We start from the raw sequence: 18,686 nt of genomic DNA on the forward strand, positions 1-18,686 counted from the left end.
ATCAAATGACCATTGTAGTTTGGCTTTTGGTCATGACGTAATCTAATATTAAATTAGAGACAATATTTACAATAAAATAGTAACTATGCTTTGTAAATTAATATTCCTCGTGATTACTGTACTGATATGCATTATTTTATACATCATTATATTTAAATAAATATAAAAGTTGTTTAAACACAGATTTAGCTGCTGGATAGAAATTAAACTTTAAAATAGGTTACTTAAATGTGAACTGTACACAGCAAGACATTGATAGCATACTATTGACTGACCTTGTTCATAATATACAATATCATCCAAGGTTACAATCGAAAGATTCTTTAAATATTATATATTTTAATTGTTTCTATTTCAATTAATTTTACCTAAGACAACATACTCAATGTAAACTTTATAGTGTTATCTTTTTTATTTATTTCAGTCTTAGTTTTCAAAAACTCAAAGACAGTGCGAGGAACACGGACGTACACTCTACGCAACGTCATACACACCTTTAACACAAATAGCGGGCAGTGAAACCTCGTCTCGTTTCATAAAATTTCAATAGAAACAATTACCTCTACGTCTAAACCGATTAAAGTATCAAGACTAGCAACGCTCGCGAGTGAGGCGACTCACTCCACACGGTCCGCACTGTCACAACACGACCCTGTCGCACATATCACAAAGCACGCGCGCGCGTCCGCGTCCGCCGACCGCCCGCGAGTCCCAAATAAATAAATTAGCAAGTCTATAATACTCCGGGACGCGCGTGCACTCCGGCGAGTCTGATCGTCCCGATAATGGAATGTAAGCGTGATATGATAGAGAGGTGCGGAGGCGCGGCGACGTCACGCGTCGGGCGGCGGCGACGGCGCGGCGCGGCGCGGCACCATCACGCAGGGCGGCGGCGCGGCCGGCAGGAAGGCGGGCGGCGGCCGCGCGCCCATGCGCACCCACCAGCGCGTGGCCTTCTGCAGCAGCCCGTCCTTCTTGCCGCCGCCCGCGCCGCCGCCGCCCTGCGCGCGCCGCGCGTCCGCCGCGCCCGCCCACTCGGGCACGTCGCTCACGCACTTGTTCGGTGGCGGTTGAAAACTGCTTCTCGTCAGCTCGGCTTGCTGAAACATTGCGCCATTATTTATTAATTATGTGATAGAACTCATAGCTAACTGTACCTAATATTAAGTGGATACTGAATATTACCTATAACTATTGCTGCTGGCCTTACAATGGCTGCTTTTTGTCAGTCGACTTGTACCTACTGAAGATGGTACGCCGCGCCGTATATCTTGCGTAGGTACATTAAAATTTATTGCGGCAATGTCGCAAACTTGTTATTGACGATGACGATATAATGTCATTGATCACTGAGGGATCATCCTTTTATTGTTTACGCCAAATGTTAACACGACGTCCACAAAGTCTATGATGTGATCGAAGTGGGAATGTCGCTACTTATATAAGTTGTAGTACTTATGTGGGAGGAATCAGAGCATGCACATTTGAATTAATGGTCCTAAAGCTTTAAGAAAGAATGAGATGAAAATACTTACGGACCTGATAAGGGACTCGTAACTGCAGATGTGCGTCCTGCCCGTACTCTCCGTCGGGGAGCTGTATGCTGGGCGGCAGGCCGAGGCGCTCGGCCGCGGCGGCGGACCGCGCGCGCGTTTCCTGCTCCACCATCTCCTGCAGGCGACCCACCATGGCCTGCAACCTCTGCTGTTTTTCCCATTCCCTGAAACCAATATAAAAGCAGAAATTATTATGATGTATATAAATAAGAAAAATTGCTCAAGGTCTGAAGATCAAAGTGTATTGACATTGTGCATTTCCAGTGATGACATTGATCCGAGACATGGTCGCTAATATAGTGGCCTCATAAGAGATCAAAATCACTCATCGCCCAGCGGGTAATGGAGCGAGCTATGGTTGGAGTTTCTCTACGTGATCAAATCAAAAATAAGATTCGTAGAAGAAACCTGACTAACCGACATAGTTCAACGGGCAGGAAGCTGCAGTGATAATGGGCGGGCGCATAGTTCAAAGAACCGTTTGACGTTGGGGTCCTAAGGAGATAGAATGGTGATCTCGCACCGAATAGCGCAGCGTTGTCAGAGCAGATCCCCGCCGCTAGATGGACAGCTGATACTCATTTAAAATTTTTTAAACTCTTAGGTCTACTCTTAACAAGTTTGCAAAATTCGTCAGTGGCTAGAAACCCATGAAGCTAAGTTATGTAGGTTCCTATAGTTCATAAGTCCTCTTAATTCCATAACCAACAGCTAGTTTAACCTCGCGGTGAAGTGTGAAAAATACGTACCTAATTTACAAAGCAAATTTGCATGAGTCAATGACTTCTATGCGTTTTTAAACCTAACTATTAGCTACTGAACATTTGTCACAAAAATAAGTAAGCTATGAAATAGCGTATATTTTACAAATTAATTGTCTGATTGTCTGGCGTGTCTTAAACAGACGCTAAAACCTATCAATTAGAAAATAAAATAAAAGTTTTGCAAACTGCAAAGTATTTGTCTTGAAATGTTGGATCATAGGTTACAAAACCGGCCAATTGCGAGTCGGAATCGCACATGAAGTGTTCCGCACAATCATACAAGAAATCTCTAACCAGTATAATAAAAATTTGCAATTTAATGCCCGAGAGCGCCATGTTGATGTGATTTAGTAAACTAATTATCGATATAATTCAACACAAATCTCATTTTTTTTGTGATGGACCACAAATTCACGGTTTTCGGATTTTTTTCTTTACTTATGCTATAAGACATTGCTACCTGCCCATGATTTTAGGTCAACGGGAAGTACCCCAAAGGTAACCCCATTCTCGACAGACAGATAGACAAACAAACGGACAATGAAGACCTATAAGGGTTCCTTTTTCCTTTTGAGGTATGGAATCTTTTTTTTATTCTACTAAATTTATTACTATTTTTTTTTTATATTACTAATATAAATTTATTTATAGGAGTTTGGTCACAAATTGAACATGTCTTACCCCTGTAGAATCTAAATCATGTACAAAAATATCTTGCCCTCTACGCTTTAGCCCTAATTACTAATTTGTACAGCATTCTTGCCTTTTCGGTGACCGGGAAGGCAAGAATGCTGTTCCATATTCCTGTGTTTAGGAGATCTACATACTGTAATAAATCCGACCTTTCAGCTTCGTTCCGGACACATTCAGCTATTATATTCAGCACATCCGCCACTATATCGCACTCTGAACAGTTAGGAAGTGGAACCTTGCCCATCAACGCTACGAAACTGCTTAGCGGAATATGTCCGGATCGAAGCCTATGTGCTATTACCACCGCTGCCTCTCACACTAATCACTATCACGCTATCACACTTCACGCTAATATTATAAAGGTGAAAGTTTGTATGTGTGTATGTTTGTTACTCCTTCACGCAAAAACTACTGGACGGATTTTGCTGTTTGGAACAGAGATAGATTATACCTTGGAGTAGCACATAGGCTACTTTTTGTCCCGGCAAATTACAGAGTTCCTACGGGATTTTTGAAAACCTTTATCCACGCGAACGTAATCGCGGGCATCAGCTAGTATTTTATAAATTGTCAAAGTAGATGGCATCAGCTAGAATCAGATAAGGTACTCACAATGTAGAATGGTGGTGTCTGTGGTCGTGCCGTAAGCGCGGTCCCCCCGGCGCGCCCAGCCGCTCCATGCCCGCACACCCCGGCACTTGTACCGAGAGCATCTGTAAATCACAACACACTGCTCTCACTTATGTGGCCCTCCTCATTGTTAGCACTATATATACTATGTCCGACGCACGCACTTACTTTCTGGAGTTATGTGCGTTTCAAGCAATAAAAACCGGCCAAGTGCGAGTCGGACTCGCGCTCCGAGGGTTCTGTACTCGGGTATTTTTTTCGACATTTTGTACGATAAATCCCTATTATGCATAAAAATAAATAAAAATCTGTTTTAGAATGTACAGGTAAAGCCCTTTCATATGATACCCTGCTTGGTATAGTTTTATCTTACTTCCATAACCATAAATTCACGTTTTTTGGATTTATTCCTTTACTTGTGCTATAAGACCTACCTACCTGCCAAACATGATTCTAAATCAACGGAAAGTAGGTACCCTATAGGTTTTCTTGACAGACACGACGGACGGACGGACGGACAGACAGACAGACAGACAGACAAAGTGATCCTATAAAGCACTTGCTTTAACGATGAAGGAAATCATCGTGAGGAAACATGCATGCCTGAGAGTTCTCCATGATGTTCTCAAAGGCGCGTCAAGTCTACCGGCTAGCGTGACGGACTATGGCCTAAGTTCTTCTCTTTCTGAGAGGAGATCAGTGCTCAATATACAGGACCGGCAATGGGTTGATCACGTTGATGATACTATGTCCTATAAGCAACGTCGCTCGTCTTAATTTTTAAAGCTTTTTAACCCCCGACCCAAAAAGAGGGGTGTTATAAGTTTGACGTGTGTATCTGTGTATCTGTCTGTGGCATCGTAGCTCCTAAAAGAATGAACCGATTTTAAGTTAGTTTTTTTTTCTTTGAAAGGTGGCTTGATCGAGAGTGTTCTTAGCTATAATCCAAGAAAATCGGTTCAGCCGTTTGAAAGTTATCAGCTCTTTTCTAGTTACTGTAACCTTCACTTGTCGGGGGTGTTATAAATTTTTAATTTACACTTGCTATTAGGTTGTTTTGTTCATCTTCATACGTTGTCATTTCGTCGAAATTGGTAATTGATGTTTCGGCTATTTCGAATCATTATTATTAACCGATTGAATTGAAAAGACAGATTCCTGTAGTATGGAATCTTGGATGACAATCGATGACTATCGTTTCATTGAGTGTCACTGATGATAGAAGTGGGAGGTGGACATTGGATCTCTGTGATGGTTTATCGAAGGACAGACGAAATTTAACTTGTTCACTTTGTTTTCGTGAATACTTTTCAAAAAACTTCTATGGTAAAAAAGATGGAGATGAAAACTGGAACTGCCGAGTGGCATATGATTGGATAGTCGTGTTTGAACTTATATATTGTGTTTTCAGGAGTAAGTTTCAATAATTTTTAATAGATACATTATAAAGCTTTTACTTTAAATTGATTAAGGAGCAGCTACAATGTAAAAGACATTGAACCAAGTCGGAAATACCTACTTTAACAAATATCTCTTTTCAAATAGAATAGGTGCCTAGGTACTTCGTTTAAATACTAGACATACCTGATACATGCCTGTAACAGATGGGCAGACTGATACACCTTACGAACAATTATGTACCTACCTATCTAAATTATTAGGGTCGATTTATACTAGCAGCGAATCGAAGCGAATTTTTAAAATTAACAAAGCATATTGATTTCTATCTCTACCACGTAAAACAAACTTTTTGCCCATATGAAAAATTCGCGGGAATTCGAGCGAATTACACACAGCTTATAAAAATATAGATGTATAGAGGTCAATATGTTATGTTTAATTTTAGGAATTCGCTTCGATTTACTGCTAGTATAAATCGACCCTAGGGTCACAATCGGGTAGGGTTATTTTAACGGCTGTCAGAATTTGTATCTGCATATACCTATGTAAATGATTTGAATTTTTTTTTAAAGAATATTAGCCATTTTTAATCATGACTAACATTCCCCTTTCCCCTCCAACTAAGCGTAAAGCTTGTGTTAGGAGTGGGTACGACAATAGTGCAACGGCTGGGGTTTGAACCGCCGACCATTCGGAATTCAGTCCACTCCTATAACCGTTGAGCTATTGAGGCTCAATTTAAAATGTGTGTGAGTTTATGTTTGATATGTATTGGTATTTGGTAAGTGATTTTCGGAACATACTAATTTTATTGTCTTATCGTAGTGTCAAAATTATGAAAGTACGCGATAGCGTAACTCGTATTTAGGTAGGTACATATCTGTCTGTTATGTATGTACCTGTATGATAAAAACTGATAAGATAAACTAAGATAAAATCACGTTTCAGACTTGATTAGGCACAGAAAAGACAAATCGGAAAAGGAGACTATTAAACTCGCACAAAAATATGTAACATCGGGAAACTTTGCAGTTTGTGACATTGGTGAAGTAAATATATGTTTTACAATATTGATAGAGCTGTAGGTAAAATTGCAACATCTAGAATCTAGATAAAGGCTGTTTAATGTTTTCAGTAAGATAGTGTTCTCAAAGGTGTATGAAGTCTGCCAATCTGCACTTGGGCAGCGTGGTGTACCTACTATGGCTTAAACCCTTCTTATTTTTAGAGGAGACCCATGTCAGTAGTAAGCCAGATGATTAAGATATGAGACTTATTTAATTATAGATAACGGCATAGATTCTTTCAATAAAACAGGTTTTTATCACACAAACGATGTCTGACTCAAAATATCCAAATTAAACGTATCAACTGAATCATATGCGAGCAAAGCCGAGGGCCTAAACTCCATAGACAGTAGATTCGTGTTTTGTGATGTCCGTTTGTTAGTGACATAAACAGCTATTATACCAATAATATATGAGAGTAAAACTGCCAAGACGGAAAGGGATAAAAAACCTAAGAGAAAACGAGATGTCGCCTCACAATATTTTGCAATTTTTGATACCTAGTTTCACAAAACTGGTATATTTTTAACCAACTTCCAAAAAGGAGGAGGTTCTGAAATCGGCGCGTATCGTCGCTGCGTATTCAAAATGCACTATGTATTTTTTTAGGATTTTCGTTTTAGATGTAATTTTGTTTGATTTTAAAAGGCGCGGGCGGGTGTACATGTAGGTACTATGTAGAAACCCGTTCTTTAGCATGTGTGCTAGTGAAAGAAATAATCTTTTTAGCTAAGTGATTTTGATATAAAAGTAAATATATCAAGTAAATAATCATACTCTCTTTAAATAGGTAGGTACCTACCTAGTTATATGACATAAAAAAAAGATATTAATTAGGTGTAAAATATATAGTAGGAATTATAAAATACATACTTACACAATAATTAATAACCTAATCAATCATACAAGTATTTTGTTGTGATGAATTAAAGCAATTTAATCAAAATCAGAACATTAAACTAAAACTAAATATTGCACAGATTAAGAACAGTTTTATATTCAGAAGTTTAAATCTTTGTTTAGGCTACCTAAATAATCACAAAGGGTAAGGATACTTAGTCAATACTTAGTATATTTTACACATAAAATGCTTTTTAGATCTTAATTTGACCACTAGGTACCTACTACTAGTTACTAGGGACCTATTAATTAAATAATTTATCATGCATCTTGCAATAAAGTTTGTTCTGTTATCATAATCATCAATACAACTCCACCTAATTAATAATTACGGAATATTGCATACTCTACCTATATAATTATTGCTGCATTTTTTGGATTCAGGGTTTTTCCAAAAACTTTACTAAATAGTTGTAAGAACGAGTACGTGCGGTGGAATAAAATAATAAAAATACCTCGTACAAATTAAAGATAATCTCAAACTTCCTAGTGTACGGTGTAAAATCGGATGTAAAATCGAATACAGTGTAGAGTGTAGACTGCAGATCAACGTCAGTTAAGAGAAATAACATGAAGGGAAGAAATGTTTGCAATATAGGTACTAAGCGAGGAATGATACCTAGTAGGCTGGAGGAAAATATTCAGAAGACTTGTGCAGAGTTGGCATGTCATGACTATCGCGAGAGGTGATTACGGAACTGTCTGTCATGAAAATTTATTTAAATTCACACAAACAACGTCTGGGCGTGACGTCGCTATCGGCGCGGCTCTTATCACTTGGCACGCTCCCGTCGTCTCGCGACCCGAGCGCCGCGCGCCCGTCCAACTCGCAGCCACTTGGGAGTTCGGCCCGACTCGCGTCTAGTCGACCATTTCGCTTTTTCAAACATTGTCTTCAACCTCTGTCAGATTTATATAACATCATCTCTCGTCTACCATCTACATGCAAAACTCGCACGTGACTGACATGCATTTATCGATTATATTGCAACTGAGGGAACTAACGTGAATTACATCAAGTGAAATATACACAGTAATGTGTGAATGTTAATGCTGTAACTATTGACTTACTATTTGAATCAGTGTTGGCCACAATTATTGTGTAGGTTTCCAGAGTTCACGACTGTGTTTGTTTCTATTGCGATGACACGCCGTTGGATTCACTCGTAGACATAATAATCGATCACACTGTCGTGGTTAGAACGAGCTTGCTTTTTAAAACACTGCCACACATTTTGCGATTTGCTTATAGAAGCTTAAAATATTAAAACAAAACAATCACAGGGCTAAACACGGAGATTATAACACCCGTAAAGCGCTTTTACAATAATTAACTATCATTCACTAATAAATAAAAATATGGTTTTCATTGTAATAACACTATAAAAATAAATAATTTGTAAAACAAAGATAACATATAAATTCCACTATCGCGAATTTTGTAACAGAGTTGCTTAGCACTATTTTTTTCATATTGGCAGGAAGACGCCTGCCATCGAACGAGTCTTGTTGTTCAATGACGCGGACGCGGCCGCGCCGCGCCGCGGGTTTCGCAGTCGCGTAGCGGGGAGGACGGGCGGGTGCGGGGTGACGGTGCACCGGCTGCCCCGATGTCGTCGCACACAGCGGCGCGCCGTGTAACGTTGACGCGCACACATCCGCACAATCTGTCTAGATGCATTCGTGTGCTCATTCGGAGGCACGAACATACGACGCAGTAAGAGTGTGTGAGTTGTGCTTGCGGCAGTGAGTGTAGCACATGTGTACACAACCGAGGGCACACATGTAAATGAGACTCGATTGCTGCCACCGCCTCGTTTATGTATGCGCACCTATAATTGTAATAGTAAGCGATGACGCGTTTTGTCGGCTCGTGAGACGAGACGGTTGGCATTGCTCAATGATTGAGCTGTACCTACTCGAGAGTCGTACGTAACAACAACTACCATAACAGAAAAAAATTGACAATGTTCACACTCTGAATTAAGTATAATGGGTAGGTATAGAAATTTGCTATTTTCTAAATACTTCGCCAACATCGGAAACGTATAGGTACGTACTTCAGACTTTCTATAGAATGCGTAAGATAACACTAGCTAGTGGTTCGCTCTGGATTGAGATCTCGCATAAAAACGTTTGCATCATAAACATAATATTTAGAGTTCCATACCTCAAAAGGAAAAAGTAACCCTTATAGAATCACTTCGTTGTCTGTATGTCTGTCTATATGTCTGTCTGTCGTGTCCGGTGTCTGTCAAGAAAAGGAAATCATAACCTGTATCTAGTGTATTTCCCGTTGACCTACAATTAAGAAGCTTGACTGGTAGCAATGTCTCAAATAGCACAAGTGAAGGAGAAAATCCGAAAACAGTGATTTTGTAGTTTTTCTTCTTGATGTTGGCGGTTGTGCAAGGTTTTTCCAGACCCTATGCCACGTTGACCATTACCAATTTATTGAGATACCAATCCCAATACCCCGACCAATACTGATTGCCGCCAGGAACAGAAGCAGCTTTTTGGTCGGGATGTTTTTCGCCTCTTCTGGGTGTTGTATGTTTCCCTAAATGAAGATGAAGACTACGTGTAACTATGCATTAGTGCGAGCGCATGGCAGTGATAATTGATGAGTAAAAGCGTTTCCGCAGCCTCTTGGTAGGACCTACATACATCGTGTCTTGAAGCTTGAGGTTGAACATGTTGTCTGTTCTATCCTCAGTGCCCCGTTAATGCCTAAGTATAATAAGTTTTTCTTACTTAGCGTTTGTGCTTCCATGGCAGCCTTGTTATTGAAGGCTTTGACCAGCGCCCTGATATCTGACATGGTTCATTCCTAAAAGATTTATCCATCGGATGAGTGGTCATAGTAGCAGTTAGGATAACAGGGTTAGCTGTGCTAAGCTTACACCACAGACAGGCTCAGGTCCTATCAGCGCACCCAGGCGCGCCGCTTTGCGAGTTAGTCGCCTTTATCGTTACCTTCGATTTCCACATGCCATAGAACCCATCATAGAACCACCTTGTTTTTATTGCCCAAGGTATTCAAGATTAGCCAGCAGTTCTCAACTAACTCTCTTTTTCGAGTTAAGCCGAAAGAGCCGTTTGACTATCCGGATGGATATAATATGTATTATAGTTTTGTTACCTTTGCCCTTGCCATGCAGGTTGGCATGAAAATGCCACCGAGTCGCTCTGTTTTCTGCATCGTTTTTCTACATCGACCACTGAGGCGTAAGATTAAAGATACTATCAGCCTCATGATGCGAATTTGTGGTTTCAGCATAAAAAAAGTGTTATTTCTTGTATAATACTATGGTACGGAACCCCTCGTGTGCGAATCCGACTCGCACTTGACTGATTTTTCCACTTATAATTTTAGTACCAACTGGTAATTATAAGCCTGATGATCAATTATAGCTGCGTTTACTTACTTATTCCGTAAACAAATATAAATGTGTTTAAAATTTAAATAATACATCAATAATACATGTACAGTGTACACCTTCTTTTTGAAATTGTTTTGAATGATAAATCATATTGAATTTCACCGGAAAGTTTAGGTAAGTACCTACCAATGTATTATGTTGTATGATTTCTTATGTATTATGTGATGTCAAGTCTACTTTTTCCATTTCGCTTAGCGTTTGTGGACTGTGAGAAAGCCTTCGATTCGATGGCAGTTTAGGCTGTATTAAGTTCGTTGCAGACATGCATGATGGACTACCGGTATATCAAAGTGCTGCATAAGGAAATGATTTCCATGTCAAACACCACCATGTCAGTTCGTATACCTGACGAGACCAATCCAATTGCAGCGGGGAGGGCGACAGAGAGACCTAATCTCCCCAAAGCTCTCATCATTAATCTTCGATTATACGATGACATACGAGTAGTCGTTATTACAGGGACTCTAGAACACCCTAATAAAATGCTCAATGAACTTAGCAAAGCCTCTCAACAGGCGGACCTAAAATGAACATGAGTATGACGAAAATCATGTCTAATCCTTATGTCTCACCCTACCCACTAATCGTTGGGAGCTCTGCATTCGAAATTGTTGATGAGTATATGTATACCTAAGACACACGATCCAGTTAGGTAAGTCCAATTTCGAGAAGGAGGTCAGCCGCCGAATCCAACCCACCAACCAAGAGACATGGTCGCTGACGCTAACTATGGGCATTGTAAGAAAGTTCACTTCACTCAGCGAATGAGCGAGCGAGTTCAAAGTCACTCAGCGAGCAATGGAAAGAGCAATGCTTGGAGTTACTTTAAGTGATCAAATCAGAAATGAGGAGATCCATAGGAAGACCAGAGTAACCGCGACATACTGGTAGCTCAGCGGGTGGTGAAGCTGAAGTGGCAATGGGCAAAACACATACTTCGAAAACGACGGACGTCAGGGTCCCAAGGTGCTGGAATGAAGACCTCGCAGAGTTGGAGAGTTGGAGACCTACCACTGGGTGGATGGACGACATCAGACAGAAGCGTGTGGAAGTCCCTATACAAGAGACCTATGTTTAGCATTTATGTCTAGCAGTGGACGTCTATCGGTCGATGATGATGATGATGAAGTCTACTTTTTACTAAGCTCGTACACTAATCGCGATTGATTTCCTGTGACTCGTTGAGGAGTTCTGTCTTTCATCTCCGAAATTATTCATCAGACTGAATTTACATGGGACCAACCAAGTAAAACCCTTTCGTATGATACCCCACCTGACCTGGTAATTCTATTTTAGAATTTCTGGTTTGATGATATCGCAGGGAGGTGGTCACAGGAACTTGGCTTTATAAAACGTTGGTCCGCCGGATTTGTCTTTACAAGCAGGTACTTAGTTGGTAGACATATCCACCAAGTGACATCTGATAGTGGAGCAAGAAGGTGGGGGTGCCAGAACGACAGTTTTATCAAACGAAATTTAAATCACCCCTGAATTTGAGTATTTCACATTAGATTTTACCTAGTTGATACCCGCAACTTGATCGACTAGGGGTCTACGGACTAGACAGGACATTCCGAGCAAACATTTTTATGGGTAACTCGAACTGAAACTCGATTTTGCTTACAACTTGATTGTTGTACTAATTTTACACTCTTATTAATTTAGGACCATAACACAAAACTGCGAAGGGACGCCGCATCGTCAAAATCTGTGCGCTCGCACGACGTTTCGCAATGAGAATACGATATTCGTTTTTTGCCATGAACAAAAAAATTAGATATGTCTAGTGGGCATCCCATTGATCACGATCCCAAAACCAATGGTTTTTTTAAGTTATCCGAACAATGGCCGTAAGACGCCTTACCGTGCGAAATAAAATCGCATCGCAGTATTTTACGTATCGTGTCGCAACGCAGTTTTGTGTATCGCCCCTTAGTTCAATGGCAATATCCCTTACGGGGTTGGTAGCAGCGTTTGGTGCAGCGCGGCGACGCAGGTGCGGGCGGGCCAGCGCGCCCGCGGCGCACAGAAGCACGGCGCCGCCCACGCATGCGCCCGCCCACCACCACCCTGGAATAACAAACAACACCTTATTTAATTACACAGATACCTACTCGTAATACTGAAAATTTTATTGACAGCAATTGATCTTCCCTACAACCTCTCAAAGGGATCTTCACGTTTCTCAGGTCTCCTGAGCGTAGCAGGGGTGGGCCAGTCATAAAATAAAAAATAGGTCAAGTGCGAGTCGAACTCACACACGAACGGATCCGTACCATCGTACAAGATAATAACACTACGATTAAAATTTGCATGGTGGCCATTTTGAAATTCGCCATCTAAATTTTAAGGTTTCCTTACCCAAAGGGTAACTGGAAAGCCCTGACACTCTGCTGTCTGTCTGTTCTTCCGTCTGTTTGTGTGTCACGGGTCTCTAGCCCGATGAAATGAGTTACAAACCTGACATTTTCGTATTTGTTGTGGATCGTTGACCCAAAACTAAATATGATATGTATTATGATAGTACGATATTATATTTTTTATTCTTTTTTATCTTAAAAATAAAGAAATGGGGGCCGTCAAATTTGTCAATTTAAGAGCATTTTTGTGACGGGGTCTATCTCAAAAACTAAACTAGTTAGGAATATGAAATTTCGGTATATTATGTACGATATATTGTGCAACAAATACTGAAAACAACAATTCAATTAGTAGTTTTAAGCAATGACCACAACAAACGAACATTCTTTTGGGTTTTTCTTTCACGGTTTGTTGCGATGTCTAGCACAGAAATGAATCGTACCTAGGTAGTTTACAAAAAATGTTCATAATTATTATGTACGAAACCCTAAAAGAGCGAGGTCTGACTCGCACTTGGCAGGTTTTATATTATTTGTTACTAGCGACCTGCCCCGGCTTTGCACAGGTGCAATGTAGATACTAATGTGGTTGGTGTCACTTGTCAGCATATCGTATCGTCTAAATAGCTCCCCATACTCCACATTATTTGTAAGTATAAATTTTTTTAAACATTAAAATGGTTATGGGTCATTATATAAGTTAATGTTTATAGGCAGCTATTCGTATAACATAGACATGCAATTGCAGATTTTTTTTAAATAGTCCTAATAAAGAACAATTCCATCATAGGCTAGGTACATAATTTTGATATACTCATTAGGTACTCGTACATATGCATAGTTCACGTTAAACGGGATCCGAGGTAAAAACGAATACACGTGTCTAAGCGATTCAACTTTTCATGCTTTAGCATTGGAGGTTACGGGAGACTAAAAATATCTAAAAACATATTTTTGTGAGTTTAGTGAGTGTTTGAGACTTGAGTTGGATGGATTTTTATGTCGTTTTGTTGGAATCACAGAGAAATATAATTTTTGAAAATCTACAATTTTCAACTGGATTTGTGTTGATTTAGTAGGTAGGTACCTACGAAAAAAAAATTAGGTACCTACTAAAATAATAACGATTTTCAATAACAGTGAACCTGTAGTTGATAGCTTGTAGGGCGCACTAATAATTTTTTTATTATGATGTGTCGGGTTAGGTGTTAATACCATTAATAATGCTCACTTGTTATGTTTGTCACAATATAAGCCAAACCCAGCATAATATAGCAGATGTCGGCATTCGGCAGTGCATGGCATTAAATTAAACATTGGCATTAACATTAATTAACTAGGAATTGGCCTATCTACCTGTCTACTCTGCTATTTTATAAGCAGTTGGTAGGTACCTAGGTATTCCATAAAAGCCTTCTGCATAACATTAGTAATTTAGTATTTATTTAGTTTGATAAGCAGTTCCTACCTACATATACATATAAACATAAACACAAACTGCTAATAACAATAATAATTTTTGACGTAGATATGAGAAAGGTAGAAATAAACTTTGGGGTAGGTATTACCTATATTATAAGTAAGGGGAATTACTTCGTGCACGATATATGCAATGTGGTGTGGTGCAATCCGTTGTTACATCTGGCCGATAGTTCTGAAGGGTTGTGAGACCTTTGACAATATCAATGGCTCACAACGTCAAAGTCAAATAATTTATTAATTGTAGGTTCTTTTGTGCCACTTTTTGATTGTCAGTTGATGGTTGATGGACAGTAATTGTTGGGTTTGTAAGACGATGTAGTGGTTATTAGTGGTTAGTAGGTACATTAATTACGTAAATTTGAAACTAAAGCTACGAGGGTTCCAACAAAAAACTAGAGACTTGTGAAATCTGGTGCTACTGCATAATGCTGTAAAAAGTTTGGTCCAAAAAAAAAAAAAAAGAAGCCATAACGAATCCCTACGACGTGATGCACCGGTAAAAACTATTTTTGACCATCAATCGCAAAAGTCAGTAATCTTGGACTTGTTCTCAGACATGACCGATATCATCTTTCAGATCATCATGATATAGGCAAAACTGAGGGAAAGAGAAGCGTCGGTATAAAAAGAAAGTCGTGGCATAGGAACATCCAGGAATGGACTGAGATAGCCAACATAGCGCAACTTTCCGTTTGGCGAAAGATAGGCAATTATATAACGAGATAATGGCCAACCTCCAATAGTGGAGGGCACGAGATAAAGAAGAACGTTTCGTGCTGACCTAAACGTGTCGGACACATTCTACCAGTAGGCAGAAATCCGGAAGGACTCTTTCCGCCCTCGAAGGAAAAAAACATTAGGATAATAATCACACTAATATTATAAAGGCGAAAGGTTGTGTGTATGTGTGTGTGTGTGTGTGTTTGTTACTCCTTCACGCAAAAACTACTAGACGGATTTGGCTATGGAATGGAGATAGATAATATCCTGGATTAGCACATAGGCTACTTTTTATCCCGGAAAATCAAAGAGTTCCCACGGGATTTCGAAAAACCTAAATCCACGCGGACGATGTCGCGGGCATCGGCTAGTAAACAATAATTTACCCAGATCACAGGATCTAATCTAAAATCTAAATACATATAAATTCAACAATGCTATAATTTTAAATTATGATAAACAGGTGTTTTGATTTTGTTTGTTTTGAATCAGTTTTATAAAGAGAAGCTGATAAGATTCTTCTTTTAATTCATGTTAACTGTTGAGTCATCTAGATTTGTATCTAATGGATGCTGCATGGCGCGAATACATTTCAGCTTCGATCTATGTAGAATGACACGTTTTGCAACATCGGCGAAAACAAGATTCACGTGAACCGGACGTTAAATGAGATCACAGTAGCTACAGCCGCGGTCGAAGGTTGCGGCCGGTCTCTTGGGCCAAAACAAACGGCATGTGGACGCGCGTACTCGACAAAAATTCGACATCGTTCGCCCAAGAATGCACAGTGCGGCTATTTTTAGAGATAGGAGGGGCGCGGGGGCGGCGCCGACGTCTGGTGTCGGTCTGCCGGGGCCTACCACCGATCACCGAAATAGCTTCTCCAGCTGGCAATACCTGGCCACGTGGCAAGCTCGCGAGCGGTGCTGCTCACCTGCCTGACCATCGCCGGTTCAGGCTACCGCCCATCATCCCTCACGATGAGACGGACGAGTTGGCGTTCGAGTCGCCCCCATTTCGTTCCCTGTTTAATTTTATTCGCAATCAGAGCTGTAGACAAATCTTTGATCTTTGAACTTGAATCAACAATCCCTATTTTTAATATTATTATAATTGCGAAAGTGTAATTGTATGTTGGTTTGTCCTTCAATCACGTCGCAACGGAGCAATGGTGACTAATCAATTTGATTTTCTACGTGGATGTAGACCTAAAAAGTGACATAAGTGAGGGAAATCAAAGATTTTTAGAAAAAATCTATATCCACGCGGTCGGAGTCGCAGGCATCATTTATTATATACTTACTTAAGTTTATAGATGTACATATATGATTTATTTATTACAAGTTTATTTATTATAAGTTTATTAGATCTCTACCAATACAAGATAGATCAGATTTTAATATATATAATACATATATTATATAATTTTAATATATTTCAGAAATGGCTTTACGTTACTTTCATTTTAACACCTTTCGCAGTCAAGGATACCTATTATACTTATACCTCTTTTTGATATCTTAATTTTTATGGGAGTTTAGTACACACAGACACGGCAGCCCCATCGTAGCCTAAATTACAATCTAAATTACTTAATGAAATGTAACCGATACAACTGAAGAAATACTAATACCTACTGCCTATGTAGAAATAACACCGTCTGTCGTATCACAAGTATCGCAATTGACATACTTTCCTAATCAACTTTTTCTTTAAAAATGAGAATTTCTTAAAATAATGCCCAGAACGTAACCAAGGAAGAAAACATGAGATACGACTATAATAGATATATCTATTATTTTCTACCCAACTGATTATTACTAAAGCAAAGGAAAGGGATATAGATATACTGTACCACAACTGTACCATTGTTTTACTAATTATTACTTCTAGTGTTACAGCTTGCTAAACTGAAAACAAATGAGGTGACTTGCAAAATATATAGCGAAGAGAAGGAATCTCGTGTTAGAAAGCGTCGGGCACCTACTGGCGGGGTAGATAAACTTGAAATCAACCCCTTACACGTTGCACGTGGCAATCCGTTTATCAAATGATATGGGGTGGTCAGAGGGGAGGTGGAGCCAGGCGGGACGCTGCGACGACGTCTGTCTAGACAGAGTGTAATTAGGAAGGTACAGCGTAGGCAGTGGCGGCCTTGCGTCATGTTCTAATTAATACCATAACAGGTAAATGGCGAGGGTACAGAAAAATCCGTAATAATCTAAGGAATTTTCTATCTAGGTATACAACTGTGCAGGTTATACTAGGTGTACATCTAAGGGGTGGAACATGCAGATTATCTTTTTTCCGATTGACTTCTTAAGTTTCCTTTTGAAATCACCATATGTTGATACTAAGGAAGAATGGATGAATAAGAATCTGGTAACTACGAGTACTTACGTAATCAAAAGTTCACGCTACATGCCCCTAGAAATCATAACATAATTATTATAAGAAAATTTATCCTGACTAACTGACTGATCTATCAACGCACAGCCAAAGCTGTTGGATGGCGTTAGAAACTTGCAATTTTGACTGTAGGTTCCTTTTGTGACATAACCCATTCCACCTAATGGGGGTTAAATAAGGTGAAAGATTTATGGTAGTCCGTCATTTTTAAATTTACCTATATCCATGAAAATCAGTAGGCTTTTGATGGATAATAAAGAAATAGGTGTTTCCTGATTTTTGGAAATTCCACCTTCCATGGAAGTTAAATCGTGGTTGAAAGTCCGCCATGTTTTAGTTATACATATTTATGAAAATGAGCTTTTGGTCAAAGACACCGTACGCAATTACATCCCTCACCACTTCCAGAAATGCTTGCACTGCCAGATCCTTTTTCCACGTAAATGCAAACTGTGGAATCAACTCCAACATGGGGTTATTCAAGGGTGGGACCAACAAATTCCTGAAAGGCCGGCATCGCATCGGCGGTTCCTCTGGTGCTGCAAATGTTCATGGGCGGCGGAAATCACTTAATATCAAATGATCCGCCTGCTCGTTTGATCGTTATTTTTAATAAAAAAATAATTTAAAAGTTTGTATTCCAAGATTTTTGAAACTTCCCTCTTCGATTTTAAAAATTCCACTCGAGCGAAGGTGGGGCGGTAAGTCATTAAATGAAACAAATCAATGGAGTATAAGGTAGGAAAAAAACTTAATTATATGAGGTTTTATTAAAAAAATAATTAAGCATTTTGCTCACAGCACAGTTGGTAAGAGTCGCGTTATTGTGCAGAATATCTTAGGTAAAAACTTACGAAATTAAATTTTTCTGATATACAATTAGTTTGTTATTAAATTGTTGTTACAATTAGTCTGTTATTAAATAAATGAATAAGTTATTATACTATCCTCCGAAAGTACGGAACCATTGATGCGCGAGTCTGACTCGCACTTATCTGATGGCGCAAATAGATTTTAGAACATAATTTCGACGACGACGATGACAATGTAGAAAGGAGTGTTGAGAGTGGTAGTACGAGTAGGTACGTTCATGAACCTATGCCTGGTTATAAGTAGTATATAGTGTATACCGCTTGTTTGCTAACGTCGCATGGTGCTGATGTACGCGGTCACTCGATGCTATAAATACTCGGAAGTAACTCGGAACAGTGCGGCAGATCGTCAAACAATCGGTTGTGTTAAGGGTTACCATTTCTCTTTT

The 18,686-nt window shown here is 39.6% G+C and overlaps 1 protein-coding gene across 1 annotated transcript in view; it reads right to left on the bottom strand.

The window, feature by feature from the left end:
* Positions 1 to 697: 697 nt before the first annotated feature.
* The window catches only part of LOC123868465, a 40,034-nt gene continuing 22,045 nt past the window's right edge, over positions 698 to 18,686 (bottom strand). Inside the window, exons 3-6 of the mRNA XM_045911006.1 lie at positions 12,412 to 12,524; positions 3,626 to 3,726; positions 1,540 to 1,720; positions 698 to 1,100 (exon numbers count right to left, since the gene is read on the bottom strand). Coding sequence (XP_045766962.1) covers positions 834 to 1,100; positions 1,540 to 1,720; positions 3,626 to 3,726; positions 12,412 to 12,524 — 662 coding nt within the window. The 3' untranslated portion in view covers positions 698 to 833. The remainder of the gene's footprint in view (positions 1,101 to 1,539; positions 1,721 to 3,625; positions 3,727 to 12,411; positions 12,525 to 18,686) is intronic.

The sequence above is a fragment of the Maniola jurtina genome, chromosome 9, assembly GCF_905333055.1.
Source record: "Maniola jurtina chromosome 9, ilManJurt1.1, whole genome shotgun sequence".
Taxonomy (NCBI): domain Eukaryota; kingdom Metazoa; phylum Arthropoda; class Insecta; order Lepidoptera; family Nymphalidae; genus Maniola; species Maniola jurtina.